This window comes from Diabrotica virgifera, chromosome 4, assembly GCF_917563875.1.
Source record: "Diabrotica virgifera virgifera chromosome 4, PGI_DIABVI_V3a".
Lineage (NCBI taxonomy): Eukaryota > Metazoa > Arthropoda > Insecta > Coleoptera > Chrysomelidae > Diabrotica > Diabrotica virgifera.
The window spans coordinates 34,580,340-34,601,260 of NC_065446.1; the positions used below are offsets into that span (position 1 = coordinate 34,580,340).

At 32.7% G+C, this 20,921-nt stretch overlaps 1 protein-coding gene across 1 annotated transcript in view; it reads left to right on the forward strand.

Moving 5' to 3' along the window:
- The window catches only part of LOC126883563 (laminin subunit alpha-1-like), a 375,906-nt gene that overhangs the window by 23,248 nt on the left and 331,737 nt on the right, over nucleotides 1–20,921 (forward strand). Inside the window, exon 2 of the mRNA XM_050649203.1 lies at nucleotides 2,103–2,440. Coding sequence (XP_050505160.1) covers nucleotides 2,103–2,440 — 338 coding nt within the window. The remainder of the gene's footprint in view (nucleotides 1–2,102; nucleotides 2,441–20,921) is intronic.

Consider the following 20,921-nt stretch of genomic DNA (forward strand, 5'->3'; position numbering starts at 1 on the left):
ATTCGGAGAACTGATGCTTATAAGCAGAAAACTCCTCGGACATAAATAAATTAGAAGCAACTAAATGTCCGGAGAAGGTAGAACTTTGAAAGATCTGGTACTTTGAATAGTATGAACCATTAAGTATTTGTCTAATTCGGCGCTAAAATTGACCAGCTCCTTAAATATACCTCTATTTTCTGAATTTTCTTTTTCGTCGTGACCTCTTAAAGCTAACTCGAAAGCTCCACAACACCTTATAACATTTGTAGTTTTTTTTTTCTAGCGAAAAACCACCAAAAAATTTTTTAAAATACTAATCTTTATTGTCAATTAATAAATTAAACTTAATAAATAATATACTATTATTATTAAATAATAATACCCACGATCATGATGCACTAAAAGTTTAATTATAAATACAAAAACTTTTTAACAGAAAATATACATAATAAAAGCGACAAACCAGCACGTAAAGAAACTCAAAATAAATAGACCTGGCTTCATACCCTCGTGCCTGGCACAGAGATTCTAATGTTAAGGTATACTAATAGTCCAATATAGCTCTTTCTCTGTCACTTACATATAATGCTCGTAAAATCTTTCTCTCTTTACTCGTGCCAGTACTGACTTCGGCGCGAAGGAGATTCTCCTGTCGAATACTCTCCGCTGTCGGCAGGGATTGTATTGCGCCCATAGTTGCCATATTTTATATAATTTATGAAGATCAAAAGAAATACACACAAAAAAATTAATAGGAATTAAAAAGTTTTGAAGATAAAAAATATGTTTATGGATAGTTAGCAAGGTAGTGCCATGGCTCTATGGCACTACCTCACGGGCCGCCACTGAACTGGACACCACTATGGCCCAGGTGTAGAGGAAGACCTAGAGGATGACTGGATAATGTAAAAGAAGACATAGGAGCAATGAATCTTGCTCCTATGTCTTCCTCGTTGAAGAACGCAACCTCGTTTGTATTAACAGGGTTCACCAACGTGAAGGCGAGGTTGTCATTTGAATAGGAGATACTATTTGAGACGCATCTCTATTGAGACTCCTCTCTATCCCATTAAAACCCCACTGTTGGTCTAATAGTTTAATAGTTATTGTTGTTGTCTTTGATTATGTTTCAAGATTAGATATCTTGGAAAAATTTATAGATTTTAAAATCTCTTGACAGTTTAACCCTTAAACGCCCAACCTTTTTTAGGTTCCATGTACGCCCAAAAGTGGGTAAAAAATGTCCACCTCGAAAATAGCTAATATATTTATTGAGAGTTGTTGGAAATAGATTAAACTTAAGAATCTTATGCTTAATAAACACAGCATCTTCTAAAATATTAAGATAAACAATTTACAAACCTTACAACAACATTAAAATGTACATCAAAATTAACATACCAGTAAAAGCCAGTAATTCAGATTTGTCGATTTTTTTCACATTCTTCTTTCAGCCTCCTCATTAGCGGATAATTATGTCGATTATGTAACTAAACGTCGATAATTATATGTATTGTGTTCCTATCAACGAGAAATTATATAGAAACCTTTAGTAACAAGTTTTACCAAGGGTGTACTTTTTATGCCCACCCATATTTAACTCAAGATATTACTTTTATTTTCAAAAATATCGGTAAAACCAATTTAACATTCGATAAAGGGCTGTCTTTCTAACAATAAATAATTTTTGGAAAATTTTTAAACACGTAATAAATATGTTACAAGTGAATATGCATTAGGTGGACATTTTTTACCCACCCTTGGGCGTTTAAGGGTTAAAGTAAACCGTAGCCTGTCATCTTTATATCCTTATATTAGATCGTACAATGAAAAAATTAAGATGTTTTGACTGTAAAATAATAACTTGTTGATTTACCAATGTTTGAAAATAATTACAGTTACAAGTCTATTTATTTTAATCAACCAAAACAAATTTAAAGTAATTATAACATGTAGCATAGACACACTAAAATAATCGCTGCATCTTAGTCACGTTTTTGTATAGGTACATGAATTATTACTGAAATCGTTCCGTAGATTCCCAAACTGATATTTAACATACTTTTACAAAAAAAACCCATTATTAAGTATTCTCATCTAATATTAATTGAATTTTTCAGGGCTAAAATTTCTGAAAAGCCATCGTGGAGGCATCGGCAGCCACCCCCCTCGACGATCCACCCCTCTGGCAGGTCTCTGGCCTTCAGTTTTTAATTTGGCCACAAAGGCTGCGATCACCGCTAACGCCACTTGTGGGGAAAGGGGCCGGGAGGAGTTCTGTCGAATAGCGGATAACGGCAAAGGACGGTGCGGTATTTGCGACAATTTCAGCCCCGATCCCGGCAAAAGGCATTCTATTAATTTCGCTATTGATGGCAGTAATCGCTGGTGGCAGAGTCCTGCGGTGTATTATGGACCTCACTATGAATACGTCACAATAACAATCGATCTTAAACAGGTAAGTTGTAATGCTATTGTTTACATTCGAAAAATGAGTTTTGAGATATATATTTACTCGAAAATTTGTAACATTCGAATTACCACAAAAAGTTGGGGGTTGTATAACAAAAAAACTCCAACTAACTGTAGGACCCGATGGTTTAAGGCCTCGACTAGCTCAGTCACTCGGTACTCAGGTGTAAGTCGTCTTATCTTAATTGAAAAAGTGAACAATGAGTCTTGGAGGGACAAATAAAACTGTTAAATTACCTCATCATATTTATTTTACATTAGAGAAATAAAATGAAATTAGATTTTAATCAACAAGCAAACCCTGCCTGTAGTTTATGTAGCAAATGTATTTAAGTAGCAAATGATACTTGTGGCACTGTTGGACGTGGATGATGATGATGGACGTAGATCTAAGTATTTGCCATGTAAGTATCTTCAAGTAGAGGAAAGGCGCCTATTATGGAATACCATTTTGTTTTGGGGACATAAAAAAATAACTATATAGAAATGAAAACAGTTTAATGTTATGACAAATCAGTCAAACATTTACATATCGTAATTAAAAGAATTCTATGAAATATCTTAATTAACAAAAAAAAAATAAGCAAAAAAACAAAATCACATTTTAGTATCCAAATATGGAATAGGTACCCATATATGGAATACAAGCATAAATCAACATATATCAATAACAACAACAAACATAACATATATGAGATCAAATAAATTTAAATAAAAACGTTGTGAAAAATAAAAGAATACTTAATTCACTTGCAAAAATCACAGATCCATGTATCGAACTCTGGACCAGCACAATCATAATGAGCCCACTTACACTGAATCCGCTATTCCATAATTAGGCACCAACGACTGTCCATATTTGGATTTGTACATTAGTTCAAACTGTTTTCAAGTCGTAATGTTTTAATTACAGAAGGTCATAAAATATCAAAATAAAGATACTATTGATATACGCAATAGCATAACAAGTCTGTAGTCATGCATAATAACCAATAATACTCGTTGAATATATTTACCTTTGAAATTTTCTGCGAGACGAGAAAACAAAACGCGCCTGTCAGACACGTATCGTTCGCGCATCTGACACAGATGTGTAAATACGATAATAAAGAGAGCGACTGAAATAAAGGATGGTCTTGTAGTGCGCTTCCAACTTATATTTTCGGAGAAATCAAGGAATTCCATATTAGGGCACTATTCCATATTTGGTTACTTTCCTCTAGCATTGTATTCTTAAAGGAAACTTTCAATTTATTTCATTTATGGTATTCTTACACGTGTGTACCTCGTCGACGATGTGCTATTAAAAGATTTAGGAAGTCTGTCGTGTCCATATTGACAATGATATATCGAACTCATCTTCAACTGTCAACATTGGACCAAGAAACAAATTCGATATATCATCACTAACACCAACACGGCGAGCATGAGACTTTATGTGGGTCATTGTATTCTACTCCTCTGCCTTCTCCAGGCATACGGTACACTATCAGTAAAGAGGAATGAATTTCGGTATAAATGCTTTATTTTCTCATTTCTTTGGTTATAATTCAGGATCTACATACTAACCATTGTGAAGTTACTTTATATAAAAAAAACTGTCTCTGCTGACAGGCAAGTACAAGATTCTATTAAAGACTTAGCTTGTGGTGTGAAGGCTTCTTCCGGTGCTGTCCTAGGTTATCCACAGCCCCAGATCTTCTTCGGGAGGCGTCAGGTGGAAGTTTGATGTATTATGGTTGCCTCCGGAGCTATTTAACTGTTCGTCGAACCCATGGTTGACTGTCTTGAGGAAATGGTATTCTACTATTCACGATGTGGTTACTTTCTGAGGAACATTCTATTCTGTGGGCCAAAACAGCACGCTTTTCTCCAGGGTGCCTAGAAGAAAAATCAAGATGTAGATAACCCGCAGCATAAATTTATGAATGGCTCCTACCACCCAAGTCAACAAAACCTTAATATTCCCCACCAGCAGCACAGAAAATCTTAGAGGTGACTTCTAAACCAAACAGTAGACCAAAATGTTTTAATTTGAACACCCCAATTAGAAAATACAATTAAATAAATGAATAAAAATAAATTAATTTATGCCCAGTATTATAAAACATTTAACTTAACAAGTAAAATTTAGTTTAAAAGTAAAACAACTTATTCTACAGATTTGCGTATTATAAACGCAAAGTAAATTAACTCGGGTAGTAAATCTGCGAAATAAACTATTCTTTAGTTTTCTACCAAGTAAATTTTATTTAACAAGTAAATATGACAGTAATGACAGTTTCAACGTGTTTTCGGCTGCTGTGAAAATATAATATACCTAATATAAGTAAGGTTAAGTTTTAGATTATAAGGATTATAATAAGGTCTATAAATATTTTATTCATTGGTTAGTTATTTACTTGGTAGTTTTACTTTATAATACGGAATTTAATTAACTTGTCGATTTAGTAGCAGAGTAAATTTAACCCACAGATACTTATTTGATGATTTATTTGTCGTTTATAATACCAGCCATTAATATACTTAATATACTTAGGTAATATACTTATGGCTGGTATTATAAACGACAAATAAATCATCAAATAAGTATCTGTGGGTTAAATTTACTCTGCTACTAAATCGATAAGTTAATTAAATTCCGTATTATAAAGTAAAACTACCAAGTAAATAACTAACATAGAAAAAAGTGTTGTGTGATTTGGTAGAATGCGATCTTACTCTTTAAAAAACATGTCACGTATTTCAGCGCCATCTCAGCACCTGGTTAAATGGAAGGATACTACAAATCTGGCCTCCACATAAGTGGTCTGTAGCTTCGACATGATAGGTGTGAAATTTTAAACGTTCTTGTTGTTGATTGGATAGGAAGTGGCGTAATCTAGCCTCCATGCTAGGTACACCATAGCCTCCATACGGTACTTCCAATATTTAATATTTTATTCAGGTGGAAAATAAAGGTGAAACACAAACAACTTTTGTTTCTTACTTATTTATTTATAAAATAATGTGACATTTTACATAGAAATATGAGTATTTAATTTGGACTAAATAAATGTTTACTTGTTGAACTTTTCTATTGTCTGCACACAACAGCTGAACAGAGCCATTAGACCTAACAACAAAACGCGAAATAAAGTGTGTATTTTAAAACTGTTGGATAAACAGTACCTACAATCAGAAAAACTTACCTTTAAAAAGGTACTCGATTACAAAATATCAAAAAACACGACTGAATATCAGATCAGCTTTTTGTGGTGACACAAACACATCACATAACCGACCATATAAAATAACTGAACGACAACGAACGTCCGAACGAACGAACGAACGAACACGAACACTGAACACAGATTCACAGATAGCGCAGGATTTGTCAAAAGTCATGTTCCACCAATCACAAGGCCGACATCAGCGCCTCTGACTAAATGGAAGGAAAATAAATACGATTACATGTTTTTTATTAGAGTGAGCGGGGCATGATAACTAACCAATGAATAAAATATTTATAGACAACTATTTGTAGTTGATTAGTATAATTACAGATGGCGCTGTACAAAATATGTATAAGAAATAAGAAAAATATTAAATAAATTAGGTTAATTTTATTTCTGTCACTTCCTGAAGTGTCATCGCATGTTTTTTTAAATTAGAAATATATAAATTATTATCAAAACATGGACAAGGCTGAAAAGAAACGAGAGCGAGGAAAAAATTTCACAGAGCAGGAGAAAGAAAATCTTTTAGAAATTGTAAAACAATATTTGAATGTAATTGAAAATAAACTAACGGATGGCACAAGTGTAAAATTGAAGAATGAAGTATGGGAAGTTATCACCGAAGAGTTTAATGCAACGGCACAAAGTGGTATAAGAAATGCAGGCCAGTTAAGACTTCTTTATGATAGTATTAAAAAAAAGCCAGAAAAGATAAGGCCAATCAAAAAATGGAAATTTACAAAACCGGTGGCAGTTCAAATAAATTTCAAGAGTCAGATTCCATTGGGGAGAAATATTTATCTATGGCTAGTACTAGTGGAACGCAGCCAATAGTAAATATTTATGATAGCACCGCTCCATTTGATGAACTTCTTCGTAATGAAGGTGGGGTTGCACAAGTTGCTGAAGAAGTACATGATCAAGGTAGTCTTGAACAATGCACAGAAAATGAACCTCTTAAACTACCGGAAAAGTGTAAAAGACTTAATTATGTATCAGGAGTCCCGCATCACAAAAAAAATAAGTGTGAAGAAGGTTCAGAAAAGGAAAAAATTAAATTAAAAATTCTTCAAATTCGACAAGAAAAGGAAGAGTTAAGTAGATACATTTTAAAATTAGAAAAACAGAAACTAGAGTTGGCAGTTAAAGAAAAGATTCTACAACTAAGACATCAGTATGGGGATGAGTTCGAGAATTTAAAAAATTAATACCCGTTCTCCTAATTTTATTTTATTTTTTTGTAAATTAGTTATTAGTGTCATCTTTAGTTTATTTCGCAGATTTATTACCAGAGATTAATTGTGTTGACTCAAAGAGTGACTTGTTTTGAGAATTGTCAACACTTTTTTGTTAAATTAGAAATATAAGATAAATAAATAAAAAACTCATAATTCTTATATTACGTTTTATTGCAATGTAAATAATTTTAAAATAAACATTTTATTTAATTATTAAATGCAGTGCGAATGACAGCATTTCTTACAGCAAAATTATCTTGATTTCTAGGAACGTAGTTTAAATTTTGATCTTCTGCTTCTGTATTATTATTGTCATCTTCACTATCATTAACCACATCATTTCTTCTTCTATATATAATATGCAATACACAAATTGCCACTATAATTGGAATAGCTCTATTTACATTGACTCTTAGTCCTGTAGACAAACAAGGAAACCTCCTCTTTAAGACACCAAACATCCTTTCAATTGTGTTTCGTGTACGAATATGTGCAGAATTCTATTTTCTTTCAGCTGGTGTTTGTGGATCATGTAAGGGTGTTAAAATATATTTTCGGTATGGATAGCCACTGTCACCCAGTAAATATGTGTCACCAAACTCGTTGTTTTCAAACTGGGCTCTTATCAGAGAATTATTAAATACATGACTATCGTGGGAGGAACCAGGCCATCTAGCAACTACATCCATTACATTTAAATTTGCATCACAAACCATCTGTACATTTATTGAAAAATACCCCTTTCTGTTACGAAAAGTTTCAGCTGCGTTCCCACCAGGTGACTGTATTCGAATGTGAGTGCCATCAATTGCGCCAATAACATTTGGAAATCTGGCAATGTTGTAAAATTGTGCACAAATTTCACGTCTTTTGTGTAAAAGTCTAGGCATTTCAATAAATCTGGGTCGCAATCTTGCAATGGTGTAGCTAACTTTATGTACAATTCTAGAAACTGTAGCCTTTGTAACATTGAAATAGTCACCAATATTAATTTTAAAAGACCCACAAGCAAAGAAACGAAGTGTAATCAGCACTTGATTTACAGCAGATATAGATTTATTTCTAGCAGTCAGAGGTTTGATGTCGTCTTCTATAAATGTTAGAAGGTAGCGAACGGAATTTTTCGTTAATCTAAATCTACTCTTAAACTCTTCTTCAGTGTACGTGTTGATCGGATCTTGTCTAATTTTAAAAACTCGAGCCCTCCGCCGTCTTATTATTTGCTCTGGTTCGGACCGGTCACTGTCAACACTAGAGACAGTTGGAGAATTAACATCTGACACTGAGGATACTGAGGACATTTCTAAATATTTAAGTATGTATTTACAAACAGAAAATGATTATAATCCTTATAATCTAAAACTTAACCTTACTTATATTAGGTATATTATATTTTCACAGCAGCCGAAAACACGTTGAAACTGTCATTACTATCATATTTACTTGTTAAATAAAATTTACTTGGTAGAAAACTAAAGAATAGTTTATTTCGCAGATTTACTACCCGAGTTAATTTACTTTGCGTTTATAATACGCAAATCTGTAGAATAAGTTGTTTTACTTTTAAACTAAATTTTACTTGTTAAGTTAAATGTTTTATAATACTGGGCATAAGTATATTAAGTATATTAAGGGCCGGTTGTTCGAACGGTAATCAACAATGATTATTATCAAATATTTAATTACTGTCACCAACTGTCAATGTCAACTTTTTTTGGGTTGCTGAAAACATAACTGATTACAATTATGAGACTAGTTAATCAATTAACATAACAATTATTAACATAATCGATTAATAAATCTCATAATTATTGTAATTAATTATGTTTTCAGCAACCCAAATAAAGTTGACATTGACAGTTGGTGACAGTAATTAAATATTTGATAATGATCATTGTTGATTAGCGATCGAACAACCGGGCCTAAGTATATTAAGTATATTAAGATTATTAAGTATATGAAGTATAGAGAATCTACAACTCAGAGGTGGAACTTTCTTAATGAATCATCCTCTATAATGGTTTTATTGGTATACATATTCGAAATATAAATTTAAAACTATAAGAAAATTGGTGAAAAATACGTTCTTGAATATTGCTGAAGAAGCTTTTTCCTCTCTTTAGAAATAAGAGTTAATAAATTTCAGATTCATTACTAAAACGTAAAATTGTAGTCAAATAGCGCAAAACTATGTCCACATTGTGTCACCTTACGTTTTCATAATTGACCCTACAATGGACACAATTGTTCTCCATAAATCACTATGTGGAAGACGTGTCATTAGAATTAGGACATGCACGGGGGACAAAGACGCTCGAACAATGCCAAACAGTCTGAATAGCTGAGATTTGAAGTGGAGAATACCCGTAGAACTTCCACAGGCGGTTGGGGTTGGGGCGATGGGGTCAAGACTGGAAATAAAACTCGGATTTAAAATTTATTAGTTTTTTTTTGTAAGGATAACTTAAATTCTAATTCCTATATTACCCACATAGAGATTACGCTTTAGGTAAACTAATTTGTTAATTCTTCTTCTTCTTCTTGATGTGTGACGAATCCATGCCTATCCGTGACGAATGTTGGCGATCATCATGGCAATCTTCACCTTATCTGCAGCAACGCGGAAAAGCTGCACAGATGTTGTGTTGAACCAGGTTCTGAGGTTTTTTAACCAGGATGTTCTTCTTCTTCTTCCTGGACCTCGCTTTCCAAATATTTTTCCTTGGAGGATGGCTTGTAGGAGGGCATATCTGGATTCATTTCGCATAATGTGTCCAAAGTATTCCAACTTTCGAGATTTGATAATGGTCATTACATTACGTGTGGGATACTGGGTCACCTCTTTCGAGTTTTGTCCCCGTAGCATGCATATCTAGCCTGGACTTGGCTTTATCACTTTGAAGCTTCAAACTTTTACGGGCAAATTCGTATACCTTTTCTAATTTTTCTCTTAAATTTTCGATGTACGTCAGGGATGAACGTTCTTCTTCGCAGGGAGGCAATCTTCCGAAAATAAGATCTTGAGGAAGCTTCATTCTACCGGTGATCATCATAGATGGAGAATAACCAGTTGCTTCATGTTCAGAACTTCTGTAGGCTAACAGGAATAGAGGAATTAAAGTATCCCAATCTTTTTGATTATCAGCAACAAACATAGAAAGATATTGACAAATAGTTATATTGTGTCTTTCGATCATTTCGTCTGATTGTGGATGGAGAGGCGTTGTGCGAGTTTTTTAATAACCAAGATTTTCATTAATTCTTGCCATAATTCTGAATCAAAATTTCGTCCTTGATCAGAATGCAATTCTAAAGGAACTCCATGTCTTGATACGACGTATGTTGTAAATGCTTCGGCTACTGTAGTCGCTTCTTGATTAGGAAGGGGTGCAATTTCAGGCCGTTTTGAAAAATAATCCATTGAAACCAATAAGTACTTGTTACCTCTCTCTGTCGTTGGAAGTGGACCGAGAATATCAACTGCAAGTCGTTCAAAAGGCTCTCCGGAAAGATATTGTGCCATTTTACTACGACTTCTTGTTCTAAGGGCTTTTCTACCGTTACATAAATTGCATTTCTTACACCAATCTTCTACATCTCGGCGACAATTTATCCAATAAAATCTGTCTCGAACTTTGGCCAATGTACTTTTTACTCCAAAATGTCCTCCGGACAGGCTGATATGAAGTTGTTGCAACACATCTTTAATGTGTGATTTTGGCAGTATCACTTGTTGAAGTATACGTACTCCATCGGGACTTTCCTACTTCCGATATAACAAACTATTCGAAAGATGCAAGGATTCCCATTGGGCCCAGTACGCCTTTATAGTTCGAGTGTATTTAGATATTTCCTGCCAAAAAGGTCTTACTCCATTTTTAAGCCAATCTCGTATAACTCTTAAGTCGTTATCTTTCTTTTGACTCTTCTTAAGGTTTTCCAGTGAAGTCTGGTCATTATATTCTTGCTGTTCAACTGTCGTCATCTGCAGACTTACTTCTTGCAACGCCTCGCCGCTCGTGCGCGGACGCTACGTTGCTACACCGGCTGTCGGATGACAACAAAGGCGTAGCCCGCTATGCTCTAGTGGAGATGGGGGGTTCGTTGAGACTTCTCTTTTAACCTGAAATAGATATTAACTGGGCGCCAGGCAAGTTTGCCCCACGGCCCACGCTTAAAGTAGACTGCAACTCCAAACCTACCAAATTGTTGCAGTACCAATCATGTGGTTTATGGAACAAATGAAATTAAGCGATACCTCACGTAAAAATTATCTATTAATAATAATTAAATAAGTAATAAATAAATTTAGTCCGTAAACATGCAAAAATTAACAAAAAATAATAAACTGAATCATAATAATACCATAATATTGAACAACCACAACGATAACCTACAAAGTAACTAGATGCGCCAAAGTAAATAGGGCTTCTAGCCCTCAAAATTAACCGAAAATTATAAGCGTCGCATGAGCTCAGGCGCAACCGCTGTAAAACAAAAAAAAAAACAGTATAACAAACCGAAAACACACTATTAGGTACTATTTACAAATAAACTAAAATTAATAAAGGCTAATGAACATAAACGCATAAAAAAAATAAATTAATCAAAATCCTTATCTTAATTCTGTAGTGAGGTATCTAACGATGTATCCAATTCCAATGCGAAGAATAACCAGTAACATATCAACGACGTAAACAAACGGTTTCAAACACAACAAAACTAAATATTGAAAGAAGAAATTGGAAGTACTTAATTGGAAGTAAACGTAAATAAATCGGAATAAATGGAACTAAACGGAAACCCTAAAAGAGAAAAATAGTATTAGAATATCTACTTGTATTTACATTATCATATTCTATAAAACTAAATCTAAAATTACTAAGTTAACCTGAACTGTCAAAATGACGTCTACTACTACAGTAACTAATAAATTAACAAAAATAAAAACTAAAAACTGACTGAAATGACGTCAAAGAAATAATTCTATTTTAGTAGCAATGTCAAATAAGAAAAAAATGAAAACTGTAAATTAATGTAGATTTCTTCAAAATGACGTCAGAGCAGCGATTCAAATTCTATATCAATCAATAAATAAGAAAACAATAGAAGATCTTATACTAACCTTTGGCCAGAAGGGTTTTCAAGGGGGTACATTTACAAAAACTCTTCTACTTCCCACAGAGTATTTCCAACAATAACTAGGTACTATCTACCACTATCTATTTTGTGATTTAAGGCCTAATAACTGCAATAGAAAAATAACAACTCTCAGAGAAACGGATAAATAAAAAGCTAGGAAATCAAAAATGCACTTATTGCAGTGCTTAAGAAATCGAATTAGACATACCTGATGTTCTTTTCCTTCAGAATGGCTTCAAGGAATGGTCACGGCATCCATCTAAAATTGTGACTTGGAAATAGATCCCGTACAATACGGTGTGAACTTGACAACTACAGACAATGTACCTACAGCAACACTACAATATCCCAAGTTCAATTAACAAAAGTTCAGGCCGATATCCCCAATGAGGGTGATCTATCCAAGATCAATTGCCTGAAAACTTATGTTCCAAGTAGCACCCCAATTTTAGAATGGACTACTGTCAAGATGACGTACCGTAACGTATCCATGACAACCCTTGCCAAATTCAAAGTCTGCTATCTATTCGATTATTTATTTAAGAAAATAGGAGAAATGTGGGAAACAATATATGAGAGTGGAATAATCTTATTAATAAAAATAATATATAGATGATTAATTTTTAAAACGTAACATTCTTCGGTTACATTCTCTTTTTGTGCTAGCTGACATTAGCTTTGAACTTGTAATTCATTTAATGCATTTTGTAATTCTTGTAATTGTTTATTTAACACATTTTTCTCTTTCATTAGTTTCTGGCACTTGTTTTCCAGATTGGACTGTGCAGTTATTGCATTGGTTCGAATTACGTTACACTCTTCTTGCAATATTGACATCTGTTCTCTTAACCTTTCTATTTCATTTTTACTAATCGTTAATTGCTCCTTCAAATGAGTAACTTCAGATTCCAGTGTACTTTCTTCCTTTCTATCGTCAGCTGTAGGAAATCTGTTTCTTAGTGACCATCTATCATCATTTCTAGTGGAACTTTGTGACAGGCTTCTGGATGTCGAACTAGGCGACCTCCTAATCTCATTATTTGAATTATTGGATCGCCTGGAATTTATTTCTGCAATTATTTTGCAAATGTCCCATTCTTCCACAATTAAAACATCTTCTGTTCTGATTTTGAGATTGTTGTTGCATATTTTGCAGTAAGCTTAATATCTGGGTTAAAACTAGTTGTTAGTTATCTGTGGTAGTGACTTGCTTATTTTCTGTAAATCTTATTTCTTTTAATTGTGGAAGAGATCTGGAAATACTTTTCGCTGCTTTAAACTCCTGAGCTGAGATTAGTGCTCCATTTAGTATGTTGTGGTGCTGTAATCGAATACCCTGTTGCATTTCCATATCATGTAGTCCATCTATAAATGCCTGTATACCAATTTGTTCCAGAAAATCTCTAGATGCCTGAGGGTACGCCAAATGCAATAGTCTTTTAATATCGGCCTCAAATTCTTGCAGGCTTTCGTTGTATTTTTGATACCGAACCTTCAGCTGACTTTAAAAAACCTGCTTTAGATGCTGCTGGCCATATCTTGTCTCCAAAGCTTGTACAAGAGAGTCATAACTAGGTGAACCCTGGGGAAGAAATTTCAGGACGGTTGCTGCCTGTCCTCGGAGCGACACCACCAAGGAAGCTGCCATTTCTTTCTCATTCCACCCATTTGCTCTAGCTGCAGCTTCTAACTGAAAACGATAAGTTTCCCATGCTGTTTGACAATCGAATGTGGGTAGTTTTAAAATTTTGTGATTTATCATTGTATCAGGGACTGTGGAAGACGATGAAGCTGTTTGCTCTGGTTCTACATGAGTAACGGAAACAATATTAGACAAAGAAGCATGGGTATTAATCTTTTTTTCTAATTCAACTATTTGTCTTTCTACATTAAATTTCAAATTGTTTTGTTGTTGTTTTATTTTATTTTCTAAATCGTCTTGGTGCTGTACTAGTCTATGGTCTAAATAATTTTGTTGTTCTACTAGTTTATTTTCTAAATGGTTTTGTTATTCCTCTAATCTATCTATTCTACTAGTAATTTGACTTACCTCAAAATTAAAGTTTTCGTTAAGTTGAGATAAACTACTTATGATTTCTACCTCTACTTTTTTACGCCTCTCCTCCTCTTCTTGTCTAAGCTGTTTATCTTCCTCTTTTCAACTCCTCCATTTTTAAAAACCATGCTGGAGGTCCGGATGTTTCCATTTCTTTCTCAACGTTAGATGATCTTGTAATTACCATAAACAATTCTCAATATCTTCTTCAATATCTCTTGAATTCCACCGCTGTCACCAATGTTACACTTCTTGAAAATACTTTTATTCAACTTCAACAGAAATAATTACAATACAACTCTTTAACACAATCTGACAACTTTTAACTTTAAATACTCAATTACAGCTGAACTTTAAAAATGTCAAACACATAAATATGTTAATATAGATTCCTGACGTTCTAGACGTCACCAGACATTTCTGGGTTATTCCATGACATGGATCAATCTACGGAACTGTCATAACAATATCATCTTTTCTATGTATATGTTAAAAAGTGTAGGTGATAGATCACATGCGTATTCTAATTTCTTTGTTTATATCCATCCCAGGTATCATCAACGTTGGCGCCCAAATATGTGATAGTTTATAGTGAAGTATATTTCTGTGAGTGTCTGTAAATTGTATATTAATTGAAAGGATTTCTGTGCCTGCTTTATAATTTTTAAAAACTGCTCCGAAGGTCATACTATTATAATGTTTTAACAGGCCTTACGCAATAATTTCCATATAAATTACCCACATTTAAGCCACCCAGAATAATGGAACAATCGAACAATACTGAATTAATAAACCCTCAAAATATCCCTTCAGACCCGACTTTGAAATTATAGTACAATAGAACAGAAGAGACCGAGCCTAATATCAACCTCAAGTGCGTGATGTCTATGTTAGTTCTGGTTAAAACTTATAGTTTAGTTAGGAGTTTCGGCGGTTGTAGTGGTCGTGGAAGAATTTGCACAGGTTAAGGAGTTCTCAACTCACAACTACACTTCTAGTTCGACAACTTGTAGAGGAGCGGTTGCTGTTTGCAGAAGCATATATTCATTGGGTTACTGAAATATGTTGTTTGCAAAAATTAGCTATTGACGAATAACATAGTTGTAGTGAAGTTATATGAGATCGAATTATGATGAGAAATAAACGCAAGTTAAGCGAAAGTTTAACATGAACAATACAAACTTTTACCTTAATACGTAAACAATATTATCTAGACATACAAAAAAACTGTATAGTATACTGTTATGATCTGCTTTCTCTTACTTTTATATTAATTAGTATTTATTTAATTATTTATTCAATTGTCGCAAATCATACATAAAAAATTAAGAAAAATCTCAGGGTGCCTTTTTGTCATAAAAAAAAATAACTAAATTATCTTAGGTTATACTTATCCTTTCTCGTGGCTTCAGTATCTCTAAGTTGATCCTTATCGGGATAAAATGGGAAAAGGAAATAAATAGAAATACCATAAATAAGCATATACAAATACCTTTATTATCAAAAGCAATGCTCTAAAAATTTATCAATTAAATCCTGTGGGCATAACTGTCCAAATGAAACTTTTACCATATAAATTAATCTAATTCAAATAAATATTTATCGCTTTGTTCCTGATACCATTAATAAAACAAGCTAAACAAACAAATTTAGGTATTCGCAAAACTACTTATACTTCCTATTAAATTTTTGAAATGTTAGAATCTTAATTCATATGCTTTTACGCAAAAAAAATTAACTTCTGATTATAAAGAAAATCTATCACATAAATTATTGACTGACCTTTTTGATTCACACACAATGATGTCTCCTCTTGACCCAAACAGCTTTTCCTTGTTGATTATGTTAGGCTACCAATCAAAGCCCTCTCCGTTCTCAGCATCAATCCAGCAGCATACCAGCAACTATTTCTCCAAAACACGAGCCAGGTCTCTTTTGACCAGTACTCGTTCAATAAACTCCAAAACTCTCTCCTCTCTTTCTCACAATAATAATCTCCTGAGACCCAAGTATCTTTTTTACTTGGTGTCACAAATAATTTTAATAACTATAGTTCTTATAACTTACTCTCTTGGACTTTACAGAATCAAAGAGGTATTTCTTCTCAATTTAATTTGTCTCTCGTTCACTTTTGAGCTACTCTTCACTATCAAACAACCACTAGTACTTGCTTCTGAACTACTCACGAAAACTTTTGACTGCTCTTCTCGGATGCCGATCACATAATAATCTCCTTTTTCAAACTGTCTGAACATTCAAACTTCTCTCTCCCCATTCCAAATTGCCAAGCCAATCAAAAACATTTCTCTCTCCACATTCCTCTTTTTTCATTCGAAAAAACCCATGCATTCTTTCAACAAATACTTCTACTCATCATAATTACTTTTCGGGAATTCTACAAATATTCTTGGGCTTAAACAAAAGGACTTAAAATTCCAAATTTCTTTACCTTATTTTCCTAAAAACTAATAATTACAATTACCTGTGGATTTTGACTTTCCCGTAAAAAACAATCTTTTTAAAATTATAATCCGAAATAAATTGTCTTTTCACTTCACTTTATTCACAAATGTCTTTAATTCTTCAGGGAAAAACTCATTAAGGATAAACCCACTGCGTAAAAGCTAACTTCTAATAAATAGTTACAAATCAATATACAGGGTGTATCAAATTTATGTGCCCGCGTTATATTAAAAAAATAAAATTTTTATTCTATCTTTGATTGACAAAATGATACCCAATAATACATAGTTTCAAAAGTTATTTAAATCTTGCTCATTTTCATGGTTGATTTTTTCGTGAACCGATTAACGGATTCCGCTAAATTTTTTTTGTTATTTTAGATTTTTCTTTAGTATTTACACAGTTCGGCAAAGGTTTACCCAAACTCCTTTTTGAACTTATACCGGGTGGAAGAAATGAAATGTTTTTCTTATGTTAAGTTTGAGACACCCTGTAGGGAGGACAAGTTACAGGTGTGGGTGTACATCGAAATCGTATTGTAGTCTTAGGTTTTGTGAACATTTTGTTTTTTGAATGTCCCTGATATCTTAAGAAACAAAGAAAATAGACGGTTTTATTCTTTAACGTGAGTGTTTTATTTGACCAAAACAAAATTAACAACAAAAAATAACAGTAGTTAACAAAACTTTAAAAGCAGAAAGGCACATAATGTAAACAATACTGATCGACACCTATAAAGGTCGCTGCATATTATCATGCAAGTAGTGTTTCCAGAACGTACCGCAGTCTCCGAAAAACCTGATTTTACTGAAAGGTGTCTGCTACGATATGTTCCAGACAGTGTGAATTGTTCATTTAATTTGATTACTTTAGAAATTCAAAAATAAACTGAATACAAAAAAGGGATCATAAAAAGTATCAACTCAGATAGCGCAGGTAATGACAACTTGGCTTCGAACGGACCAATCACAGGGAAGCATCTTAGTAGGCCGCGCAGTAGACATCCATGTAAAACAAACTCATTTTAAATATTGAATGGGTTGCATAAGTCCATATTAAATGTAGTAATGAAACAAAGACTTACTAACAATCATTTAATTATACTTTGACGACCGGTTTCGATCTCTACATTATTCAGATCATCTTCAGGTCGGCGTTACAAGTAGTTAAATGCTACAATTAAAGAAAACCAGAGTTAGAACAATGTCTGGTTGCACAAATGTTAATAGAAAGCTAAACCCGAAAACATTTTTTGAGATAAAGGTTTGCAACTAATGACATCTCAGAAATTCGATACATACAAATGCACACTTATGAATAACAGATACTCATAAGCATGCATAAGCAAATAGATGCTTGCAGTTTATGAATATTTGCTGAAAAAAAAATTTTTTTAAATAAAAACTAATGAAAATATTAATCAAAATTAGATATGCTTCCAAAATTCAAAAAATAATAATAATAGATAGTAATATTGCTCTGATCTACTTACATGCCGTTACAAGGGATGCGTTGCCACTTAGTTGTTAACATGTTAATACGTCCAACTTATGCTAATAGATTAGCTGGGAGAGGTATAGGGCAAACAGACATGTTACGTAGGTCAAAACACAGTAAATTTTTGAAATTTAAATGGATCCTGAAGGGATCCTTAAATTTTGATGTATACTGATGTAATCTGATTTTGATGTATACTTACACCTGTACACCTCGTCCTCTCTACAGTGTGTTTCAAACTTAACATAAGAAAAACATTTATTTTCTTCCACCCAGTATACGTACAAAAAGAAGTTTGAGTAAACCTTTGTACAGTTTTGTAAATGCCAAAGAAAAATCTAAAATAATAAAAGAACGTAGCGGAATCAGTTAATCTGTTCACGAAAACAATAACTACTATTATATGAAAATGAGCATAATTTTAGGTGATGCATAACTTTTGAAACTATGTGTATATATTGTTTCAATCTTGTTTATCTTTTTCTCAGTATTTCGTGCATATACAAGTTTTAAGTTTTTTTTTTGACGCAATGTGTCAATTAAATTAAAAGAAAATTAAAAGATATTAAACACGATCAAATGTTATTTATTGTGTTGCTTTCTATACTTTTCTATTAAATTCCTATACTTTTTTTGGGAACTTTTAAAATAAAAAGTACTGTACCAATTGTTTTGAAAATTTTGATGAGCATTTACTATGAAACCAAGTACTTGTAAAACTGTAAAACAATTTTCATAAAAAATATTGAAAATTAAACGACTTATGCGTTATCTGCTAGCACCGTGAAAAAACATAGCTCCACTGCTGCAGTGATTGGGACTAATAGAGATTCTGAAACATAAAATTTCAAAGTGATTATTGAAATATAAGTTATTTCCTATACCATCTAGGATTTTTGAAAAATATTAAAATTTGGAAAAATGACGAAGTGTTGACATTTTTTTTTAAATTAGCTAAAACATTTTCAATTTCAAAAACCACCAAATTGCCATTTTTTATCCGATCAAAAAACTTCTAGTTGATGGTATAGAAAATTGCTTATATTTCAATAATACATAACTTTGAAATTTTATGTTTCAATATCTCTACTAGTCCCAATCACTACAGCAGTGGAGCTATGTTTTTATTTTCATCATGACAGTAGATGGCGCCTAAATCAGTTAATTTTTAATATTTTTTTATGAAAACTGTTTCACATGTACTTCTTTTTATAGTAAATGCTCATGCAAATTTTCAAAATAATTGGTACAGTATTTTTTATTTTAGAAATTCCCAAAAAAATATATGAATTTAACCGGGAGATACTAACAGAATTTCAACCACGATTTTCTGAGTACTGCCCTTTGCAATACTGGAAGGTTAGAACAGGCACTTACAATTTGTGAAAAAATCTATGGGTTTCCTGTGACATTTTCCTGCGAAAATTAGATTTTTCATGAAAAAAAAAATGGGGAGTTGAGATGAATTTGTGAGTCCTGCCATATTCATAGAATGACAGGATACTATCGATTTTATTAATAAAAATTTTTGGGCAGGAGGGTTGCAAAAGGACTAAGTGCGTAATAGATGTATTAAACATGTATTAAAAATAATGAAATTTTCATAATTTTCTCAGTCCTGCCAACTTAATAAATTAAACATAATTATTTCAAAATGATAAAAAAATGTTGTCATGACGCCTCCTAATGTTTAACTGCATTTGTCCCTTGAAAAATTCTGTGGAAACTTTTCACCCTGGTTCCGTGATTTTCTGAGTCATAAAATAAATTCTATTAAAAATAAATATGTTAAGTAGACATTATTCAAAATGGTAGGGTGTTTAATTACACCTTTTTTACTATACATAGTTAAAAAATATGTAAGAAAATTTTTAGAAAGTTTTAGACACGATTTTCTGAGGCATGCCATTTTGCACATATCTAAAGATTGTTAGTATAAATCTATTTACAAAGAGGCAGGATGGTTGTATAGTTATTTCGTATATAAAAATAAAATTTTAAGTCTGTAAAATTATTGCAGGTTGTGATACAAACATATTCATATCACCACAATTTTCTGAGTCATGCCATGTCGAGTATGCTTAAAAACACTAATCTAAAACCGTTTACAACGTGGCAGGATAACCGCAAAGATATGTAATACATAAAAATTTTACACAATACACACCTTTCAAATCTAATACCAAACTGTAACATCTTTATTTTAAGCGACTAAATCATATTTTTAACTAAGTAAACGCAATAAAAGTAATAGGAAGAAAATCAATAATTTTTACAATCTATTGGTTATAGTAGGGAATGTAACAGGGTGTCCAGAAACTCTCCTAACAAACGAAGACCGGAGATTCCTCAGATAATTTTAAGAAAATTTTTTACACATCTTTGTAATCTAATACCAAACTGTAACATCTTTATTTTAAGCGATTAAAGCATATTTTTATCTAAGTAAACGCAATAAAAGTACATAATAGGAAGAAAATCAATAACTTTTACAATTTATCGATTATAATAATAGGGAAAGTAATTATACAGGGTGTCCAGAAACTCTCCTAACAAACGAAGGCCGGAGATTCCTCAGATATTTTTAATAAAATTTAACTCAATTCACCTAGTCCGAAAATGCTTCCTAAGAAAGCTAGAACTGTTTAAAGATGGCGTATTGTAATTAGTTTTTTTAAAATAGCTCCCGAACGCTTCTATTTAGAAAAACTAAAGTACACCTATTTATCTTCCAGAGATAAATCGATTCCATCAATTGTCAATTTTTAGTACCGGTCATATGCTTCCGTTTTGGGTAGGGAAACTGATATTTTATCGCATAACTTTTCTGTGTTTAATTTTAAGCATTTTTGA